This window comes from Oreochromis aureus, linkage group 6 (assembly GCF_013358895.1).
Source record: "Oreochromis aureus strain Israel breed Guangdong linkage group 6, ZZ_aureus, whole genome shotgun sequence".
Classification (NCBI taxonomy): domain Eukaryota; kingdom Metazoa; phylum Chordata; class Actinopteri; order Cichliformes; family Cichlidae; genus Oreochromis; species Oreochromis aureus.
Genome location: NC_052947.1, coordinates 32,749,786 through 32,759,331, shown reverse-complemented (window position 1 = coordinate 32,759,331; position 9,546 = coordinate 32,749,786). Strand labels below are relative to the sequence as shown.

At 39.4% G+C, this 9,546-nt stretch overlaps 2 protein-coding genes across 7 annotated transcripts in view; one reads left to right on the top strand and one right to left on the bottom strand.

The window, feature by feature from the left end:
* Window positions 1–1,823: 1,823 nt before the first annotated feature.
* Window positions 1,824–9,035, bottom strand: nthl1 (nth-like DNA glycosylase 1). Its single transcript, XM_031753021.2, has 7 exons — window positions 8,945–9,035; window positions 7,011–7,344; window positions 4,619–4,875; window positions 4,378–4,548; window positions 4,097–4,256; window positions 3,045–3,150; window positions 1,824–2,356 (listed from the first exon to the last, which is right to left on the bottom strand). Exons 2-7 carry the CDS (start codon window positions 7,270–7,272, stop codon window positions 2,053–2,055), a joined length of 1,260 nt encoding a protein of 419 aa, XP_031608881.1. The 5' UTR covers window positions 7,273–7,344; window positions 8,945–9,035; the 3' UTR covers window positions 1,824–2,052.
* Window positions 6,992–9,546, top strand: part of tsc2 (TSC complex subunit 2) — a 32,336-nt gene continuing 29,781 nt past the window's right edge. For 2 of the 6 annotated variants that reach the window (XM_031752992.2, XM_031752970.2), the window contains exon 1: window positions 8,550–8,723. The gene's annotated coding sequence lies outside the window, so the exon portion shown is untranslated. Of the gene's footprint in view, window positions 7,118–8,281; window positions 8,303–8,549; window positions 8,724–9,546 lie in introns of those variants that run through there. The other 4 variants (XM_031753010.2, XM_031753001.2, XM_031752977.2 and 1 more) reach the window with 3 other exon arrangements.

The following is a 9,546-nucleotide window of genomic DNA, read 5'->3' as shown; positions in this document are numbered from 1 at the left end:
TTTTTTTTACTCTTTTCGTTACACCAACACAGAAATTTTTATTATCGAGTATCACAGAATCACTGTATTATAATATGTTTTCATATCAAGGTGAAAGCTTATTGTGATACCAGTTGCAGTGTGATTTCAATTCTCAGTAAAAATCTAGAGGACCAATTACATCAGAAATGGAAAATTGTGAAAGTGACCTTTGAGGAGGACATCTGAGTAATATAAAGGTAATTTGGGCTGTTATTGCACAGCAAGAACAACCTGGGTTTGCATGCTCCACCCCTACCTGGTGTTTTATCTGGGTGCTCTGGTTAGGTCATCTATGAGCAGTTTAGTAGTGCAGTGATTAATACTGCTACTTTACAGCAAAATGGTCCTGTGCTCAAATCCATAAAGGATTTTTTATTTTTCTATTTGATTTCTCAGAAAAATGTTGCATATAAGAATTTTGCTTCCTGCTTAAATAAAGTTTTCATAGGACTCTCCACATCCATGTGAAAAACAAAGTGCACCCCATGTTTCAATAGTGTGTAGATCCACCTTTAGAAAGAATAACATGAAGGAAGTGTTTTCTGTGTAAATTTATCAGTTTCTTTCTTCTTGTGGAGAAATTATGACTCACTCTCTCTTTACAACATTCCTGCAATTCATTGAGGTTTCTGGGCATCCTTCGATGCACAGCTCTCTTAAGGTTCTGCAATAGCAGGCTTCAGAGTTTTTACGTTGACAGGGCAATTGCAACATCTTTTGTTTTTCAGCTATCATCAGCGATCATGGCTCAAGAGTTGGCAGTTCGGAAGGTTGCCAGTTCAAGCCCCGGCTCCGACAGTCTCGGTCGTTGTGTCCTTGAGCAAGACGCTTCACCTGTTGCCTACTGGTGGTGGTCAGGGGACCTGGTGGCGCTAATGTCCGGCAGCCTCGCCTCTGTCAGTGCGCCCCAGGGCAGCTGTGGCTACAATGTAGCTTACCATCACCAGTGTGTGTATGAATGGGTGGATGACTGAATGCAGTGTAAAGCGCTTTGGGGTCCATAGGGACTAAGTTAAGCGCTATACAAATACTTTGCCTATGAATATAGTGTATTTACCATTTTATTCATAGATTTGCTGCTTTGCTTGGTACCATTGTCCTGTTGCATGACCCAATTTGGGCCAAGCTTTAGCTTACCTTACATTAGACTCTAGAACAGCCTACTTTGGTATACAGACATGTTTATAGTCAACTCAATGACAGACAAGTACTTAGGTCCTGTGGCTGCAAAAGCAGCTCAGATCACCTTCTCTCCACCACCACCACCATGCTGTATTTGGTTTTCTACAAATGTGATAGTGTGCATTATGGCCAAACATTTCCAACTGGGAAGGACATTGTTCCAAAAGTCTTTTGTTCTTTATGTTGCAACATACCTAAGCCAGACTACCACATTTTTAGAGTCACAAAGCACACCTGAATACGCCAGATTAGCCATATGTTAAAGCATCTTGTGTATTTAATTAGTAGCACCTGGCTCCTACTTATCCCCTCAAACAGAAGCTTACTTTCTTACTTTCTAACAAGAGTGTAAATGCCATTTTATTTCCTTTTCTGTGCAGGATAAATTGAGTGCGAATTTTCAGGTATTTGCTTATGTTTCTTAGGTCATAATTTATATCCTGCTCCTGTTTTAAAAACAATTTATACTGTATGCTAACTATCACTATAAGTCCTGTACATCCTAGGTACAATATTTTTAAGTACAGTTAATAGTATTTTAATTAATATTAAAATGCTATAAACTGCACGCCTAAGAAAATGTAGTTTATGACACCACACAAATAAAACTATATAATCTTTGTAGTTTATTTTCTTCTTCTTAGACAAAACTTTACATAAAATGTTAGTAACATGTTTTTTATTTGGTAAAAAAAAAGAAAAGTATAAAAATATTTATCCTTTAAAGGTGCTGTTATAGTGTCAAATATATTCTTATATACATTTTTTTTTAAATCTATCTGTATAAGTAAACACATACTATGTCTTCTTGTGCTCACTGTCTGCTGACATCACAAAAATTGGTAAAATTCAAGCATTAATCTTGGTTTTTAGCCTCCTCTTTGTGGTGTGGGAAACAGGTGTGGGTAGTAACTCCTTATTTATCATCTCATCTTTAAGAGCTGCTTCCTGTTTAGGTTCAGTTTTTATTTTAGAAGAGGAGGTTGGACTTGGAGACCGTGGTGATCCCGATTTAGGTCTCTTTGGTGGAGAGTTCTTGTGTGCAGAAGGACAGCTGTGCTGGTTCAGACACACAGAGCAGAGAGGGTTGACGGGCAGACAAACCTGCTGTCCAAAACCCACAAGCAGCCAGTTGATCTCACTCCACAGCTCCCTGCAACAGAGAAACATCACCTGATGACTTTACAGAAGTACTGCACTTTGAAACATATTTTTGTAGTAAACTAAATGATATCACTGGTGCTGGTGTTAATATCACCATATCAAAAAATTGTTATATAAGTGTCAAATTTCATGGATTGAAAATGGGTCACCATGACATCTACTGCTCTCTGGCCTGAGGATCTCTTGACTTATAAGTGACTGCTCTCACATTTGCTAATTAAAGCTGCTTTAATCTGTTTTTTTAATTAACAGAAGATAAAGTAGCTTTTAATTAAGAAATGCTGTCAAATTCTAATTAAATTAAAAAATATAATTTCCTGTTTATTATTGTTTGGGAGTAGGTCTCTCGCAATATCAGATATATGTATAATGTATGATCAAAGAAGTGTAGTATTATATTGTCATTTCTGGTATATCGCGACATCAGAAGAATATAGTGAGATCTGCATGTTGTTGAGCACTTATTATTATTATGCCTTCTAAAAATAAATTCCCAGATTTCCACATTTTGATTTTCATTGCTTCCCACTGTCAGTCAAACGTTAAAGAGTCAACATTAACCACTGGCAGCGCTGATGTATGGTATGTATCGAAATCAATCCTGGACATTTTTATAGGTTTGTTGATCACAAGTTAATCAGGTTTCGCGGATCAGCAGTGAGTTGTCATGCTGTTACCTGGGTAACCACTCCTCAAGGGCCTTACGTGTTTCCTCCGGGTTTTTGGTCGCCTTCCTGAGCCAGCCCAGCCTATTAGATATACGATGCACATGTGTGTCCACACCTAGACAAAAATGATCAACACAAATGAAAGCCTAGTCTCATCACAATACTTGCCAGTTGCTAGTTTATTCGGTGCACCTGAATAAATCTGATGCAATCAAACAGAAGAACCCTGCAACACGTCGTAACTACACGATGAATACAAGGCTCAGTTTTTGTTTCAAAGCGATGTGATACCAAAGGATGTAATTTCTGATGTTTCTCAAATGTACTGCCTACATAATTTTACAAACCAGTGATTTCTCAATGCAGCAGAAACATTAAATATGATGACTCATCAAAACCATTGATGTGTCAACACTTGTTAATAGAGGTAAAAATAAGGGAATTAGTACTGGTCAATCAAGAGAAATTATTATGGCTATACATCATACAACATATATGTGTAATCTTACAGGGTAATTTATTGAGACAAACTGGCAAACACAACCTGGACTTTGTGCACTTCCTTCTTTTATGCAACTCGAACTGTTCACAAGTTTTAGATGGCTAGCCAGACAAAAAGCTAAACATTTTACTATAATAGCATGAATGAAAATTATGAATTCATCTTGTAAGTGTTCCAGAGACCGTTAAAAAAAGGTGCTTATATTCTATGTAACTCTAATCAAAATACAACAGAAATGTATATATTTCCTGGAAACCTGTATTAAAACCCCACCCACAAACAACACAGATTACTGGTTATAAATTGTTAATGCTACCCAGTCATATGCAAAGTGTTAATGGGTGGCCAAAGTGTGACCCACCTGCCACAAACTTCAAGAGTAAATTTAATTGAGAGTAATATCACAAACTAACCACCTCCTATTACCATTTTAAGTATTTGCAGCCCAGCAGGGGGCCCCAGCCTACACTTTGGGAATCACTGATCTAGAATTTTGCTCAATCAGTTTCTCGGTGGTTAGCCAATTGTGTCTGCATGTTTAACAGATGGAAGTCCCTACCAATGCCAGACACCTGGTCCCAGGCGATGTCCATAGCCAGGTGAGCCATTTTAGGACCAACTCCCGGCAGACGGACCAGCCCCTCAACACTGTTTGGGATATCCCCTCCAAACTCCTTCTGCAACATGGCTGACGTCAGCTTCAGATACTTCACCTTATTCTAAAGAACACAACACAGAACAAAGAACACAGCTGAGAAACCAGGTTCATCTAATAATTTAACTTTTATTTACTGAACTTTGATTAAACATGCTAACAGCTATGGAGACCATCTGTTTTACCCTCCAGAAGCCAACAGGATAGATAAGTTTTCCCAGTTTTTCATCATCTGTAGCAAGTATGTTTTCTACAGTGCAGCCGTGTGCTCTGAGCTTCTGCATAGCTGCTGCTGTCACCTGGTCCTTTGTCTGACTGGACAGCATGAGTGACACCAGCACCTGGAAACGTCTCACCTGCGGATAGAACAGAGGAATTAACAGGTTCTTTTTAAGGGGACTTTTAAAATATCCAACTCACACCTACATGCGCAGGAGCCTCTATGTCATAGCATTTCTCTGCTCCCATGTTATCTACAGGCGCATCACGGCCGCTCCTCATCTCACGAATGAATCCTAACTGTTTCCTCCAGTCGGCAGGTTCCCAGTGCTCAGTTTTCATGGGAGAAAACCATTCATCCTTCTCGTATTCCACCTTTAACTGTCTCCTCCTGCGGCTGTGTGGATACTCCGGTAAAGTTTCTGTTTTTGGTTGCACCGTTGCCTCGTGGAGGAGTTCAGGACCTAAACGAGAGGAAGCATGGCACCACAGTAAGCACCATAGCTAAAAATTAAAACACAAATGATATCTAATCGAATCTAATTAATCAAATACTAGTTTTGATGCGAAAAAAAGAAAAGAAAATCAGTATAAATAAGATTTTTCTCCAACCAGTTCAACATCTAAAGGTGCTGGATGTTGGAATAATTTCACCATCTTGGTTTAAAAAACAAACAAAAAAGCCCTGTAATCTTCGCACACTTCCTTGTTATCATTATTTTATAGAAGCAAAACATTTTCAGTCCAATTCACTTTCACTGGGTCAATGTTCATATCATGAGCGATGAAAAATTATTTACAAAATCAAAATCAAGTTGTATTCAATAAATTTTGAAACTTAACAATTAGGAACAAATGTTTATTAGGAAAAGGTTTATTTAGGCCATAAATCAAGATAGAAGTAAAGTGGTTCTCTCACAGACTTTTATATAACCAGACTCCTTTTTTGCAGTTAGGAGTCACCCCCTGCTGGCCGTCACAGAGAATGCAGGTTCGCTAATAACTAAGACTAGGTTAGATTCATGTTTTTGTAAACTCATTAGAAGTGTCTAAAAACCCTTTAAAGAAAGAGATTTAGACACAGTGACCCCACTGTGTCTATGTCCAGTGCTGATTTATAAAATTTACAATTATCTGTGAAAATTTCTGCACAAGAAACTGTCTTTTTTTAATGACGTCACAGAGTCAACAGATCTCAAGAGTGAGAGACTTCCAGAGTGTTGGGGTCAATGTTGCAAACGCAATCTCCTTTAGTTCACAAGCTTGTATGATCCACGGCCAGCAGCGCCTGATCACATGACCTCAGGGACCTGATGAACACTGGTGCTCAACTATGCAGAGCTCTAAAAGTCAAAACCAGAATCTTAAAGTGGAATGATTTTCGCAGAGAGCCAGTGTAACTGAATTAGTAACGATGTGACAGGTGAGTACTTAGTAGTCTTAGTCAGAAGCGTTTTCGGGGGAGTTCTGAACTACTAACAGATGTGCCAGATGTGATTAATAAACAACGAACTCTAATTCTAATTCAGTAATGAACTAAAAAAAAATCAGACCTGATGAAATAAAGGCATGAACAACAATTTCCAATTCGGAGTACAAAAACAAAAACGTGTCTGCACAAAAAAGTACATTTTTTGAATTTCGTCTTGTGGAAACAAATCTTGAACACAGTTATTTGTTGCAGCTTTCAAAGAGGTGCAACAAAGAGGCTCAAAATGTTCATATAGTAGGGCAAATATTACAGAGACATGCTTTAGAGCAGGGGTGCCAAACATAAGGTCCTTGGGCCAAAATTGCCCCAGCAAACACTACAATCCAGCCCACTGGACGGCTGTACTTTTTTTTTCTGCACTGTATGCACAGTAATAAATAAAAAAATAATAAAACTAGGAAATTTTCTGTGAAATGACGAAATGTTTCCACTTTATTATTATTATTACAGGGTAGTCTGGGCAATGAGCTACCAAAGTGTAGTGTTGAAATTACTCTTCTTTTTCTAGAAATGCATAGTTAAATATCTTTACACTGACAGAAAGGGTATTTTTTACTGCTCTGGCCCACTTAAGATCAAAGTGGGTTGTGTGAGGCCCAAGATGTAAAATGAGACTGACATCCCTGCTGTAGAGCGACCTTTATAAGTGTAAACAGGGTTTTGTGCATGATAAACTGAACTCCCTGTTTATTAGCACAGACTCAGTCTCAAGTACAAAATGTGTCTCTTGAGTGTAAAGGTCATTTTTGTCTTATGGATGCACAAAACCTTATATCCTGCACGTTCATAATTCTATTTCACCTATTTCTATTTCACAGTCGCAGAACAAAAAAACCCAAAAACAACATATGTCACTCTATGCCCTGTAGTGTTCATTGATGACTCCTGCACATTGGGCCAGAAAGGTGATGATTAAGCCTGGTGTTCAGCTGCCAATCGCCTTTTTAAGATGTAAAGGTGTAACTGTAAAGTTGGTAAGCAAAGCAAATCAACCTGATCCAGAATCTGCGCAAGCGCAATAGCCTTCTGCCACCAAATCAGCTAAAGTTAATTAATTTGTATCCACGTGTACCAACGTACGTGGTCAGTTTGTGTGGTTAGCGTTACCGGTTGATAAAGGAGTAGACGAAGGTCTTAGCTCTGACACGATCTTCTCCTCCACCTCCACCTTCACGGGCACAGCGGAGACCGGGTCCTCGTTCCTCCGTCTCTTGGTGAGTTTGGTCCTTAGAGAGGCTGCAGGTGTGCAGCCAGCAGTTTGACTCGCACTCCGAGTTATAACAGACCTGTTCTCCATGAAGTAAGGCGAAGTCATTATAAAACCTCGGACTACATAGCAGACCCGCGCGCTGCAGCGGACGTGAAGCATTGAGCTGTTACTGAAGTTAGGTTCTCATTCGTAGTTTTTGGATCGCGGGTGGAGCTGACGAGCTGAATTCGCCTGCAAGAGGAAGAATGACATAAACACAAAGACTCAATTTTATTTATCTTCTTATTTTGCTTAAAAAAAAAAAAATCTAATGCTCTGTTAATACAAAAAATATTGTTTTGAGATATGAGATTACACTTACACTTCCTGGTGGAAGTGCCAATTTACTTTTAAAATCTAAAAAACAATAAACAAAAAACCTACAAGATACTCAACTGCGACTGAAAACGGGTCATGGTGATATTATTAGTTTAACTGTAGACGTACTGAAAAAACAACAACAATATAACTGTCTTATAAATAGAAGTCGACAATGGTTTCGTAAGAGATTCACTAAATAATTAAATTTTATTCAGGACTGTATAACAACAACAACAACAATAACTTACAAAATCAGCTCATTTTCAAATGCATGTTTTTATTCTTCGACCATACTAAGCTTTATGTGGCTTTACATGAGTCACAGACGAAACATAATCCTTATTTATCTTATACTGGGCCTTGATAATCTTCCTTTACTCCCTTTTAAGCTAACCTTCCTCTGATTGGCTGCCCCTCACAAACAGAAGGTTTAAACAACTGGATGGACTGAAAGAGAGTGTTTAGAGCAGTGCCTTTGACCCAAAGGTACCACTTTACCATCAGTGTGGAGCCGATCCTGTCATGATGTCTACATTTTGATAAGTTTGAGAACCGATTATCACAGTAGGGTCACTGGCAGAGGTTGGACTAAATTATGTGGGAATAAAGTCATGGCAGACAGAAGCTGTTAGTTGTATTTGCTGAATATTGGTGAATTGCTTGTGGTAGTCCAACTTGTGTCCTAGAAATATAGCCATTTTTTGTCCAGGCTTAGAGCCAAAAATAAAAACATTTGCATTAACTTGTCCTTAAGCGCCACTCACAGGACCCCTGGCCACATTGCAGCTTGTAGCTTCAAAAAGGAACCAACTTCACTAACAGCAGCACGGTAAGCTAGCTGGTAGCTTAACAGCTAAAACCGTCTTACTTTACGCTAAATTTTGACGGCTAAACACTTTTATTTAGTCTTTAGGAAACTTTCCCTGCGCTTTACTTCTTTGTAGATGTTATGCTTTCCCCTCTGTGCCACAACACAAAAACTCATACTACTAACAAACAGACTAGCATATTTAGTCTACCCTTAAAAAATACATTTCCCGCGAGGCAGTGGGGCAAACGTGTTTTTGTAGGAAGTCCCACTGTCAGAGCATTAGTGTGTCATCCGGTTGAGGAGCAGGGGTGCTGGGAGCGAGCCGTCCTTCGGCTGCTAAGACAGAGTTATATCAATGCACAGAAGCGGACGGCTCGGTTGGCTGCAATCTGACGAAGCAGCGACTGAATGAAACCAAAACCGACTCAACTTCACTGAGGTGAGAGGAGAGGGGGAGAGGGGGAGACGGAGGTAGGAGGGGCAGACGCTGTTGTTTTATGCTACCAGACCTTCAGTGCCACAACAGAGAAATGCTAGCTTATTACAAGCATTGTGAAACGAAGCTGAGAGGGTTTAGCAACGCCACACTACGATTGTGCTGATATGAAGTGTTTAGGTTGACTTGTGTCCACAGATATATCAACTCTGGTTCGAGCCTACCTTGCACCGTTGCTGTTGTTGTTGTTGTTATTGCTGCTGCTGCTGGTGCTGGACTGAAACAGACCAACCGTTGTCCGTCTGCTCACCTCCCCTCCCCTCTATCTCTGTCAAGTCCACATGACAGCAAATTCTTTAAACGTTCCCCATGGGTTTACATATTTACAGGCTGCAGTGCCAAACTTTACTCCTGCTTAAACGGTGGCTTGTAGTGCTGTGTGGACCCACCTGTAATGTCATAAACTTGTTGCTCAAGTTTATTTTGCTGCTGTATGGTCTAAGCTGACATGCACAGTACAATAATATGCAACCCTTTAACGAAATATAAAACACAATTCATTACAGACATGGACAAGGACAAACTGGAGTCGTTCAGCAATCTCTTATTATCAGTTTCTCCACCTGCTAAGCACAGACTTCATATAAGCTAAAAATAAGTCTTTTTGGCCATTTGACCTCACTTGTGTTTTTAACCTTGTGCTAACAGGTGAAAATCCGTGCTTAACCCATGTGTTAACCTTCATTTTACTTTCCAAGATGGATTTCTTTCCACTTGAAATATGACTTGACTAAATACACCTTATTATATCTGGTCTGAAAAGTTT

Coding starts and splice junctions, on each gene's coding strand:
- nthl1 (XM_031753021.2), bottom strand. CDS start 7,272: ATGCTTCACGTCCGCTGCAGCGCGCGGGTCTGCTATGTAGTCCGAGGT. Junction 4,549..4,618: donor ACATAGAGGCTCCTGCGCAT/GTAGGTGTGAGT, acceptor TTCTATCCGCAG/GTGAGACGTTTCCAGGTGCT. Junction 2,357..3,044: donor CTTGAGGAGTGGTTACCCAG/GTAACAGCATGA, acceptor TCTCTGTTGCAG/GGAGCTGTGGAGTGAGATCA.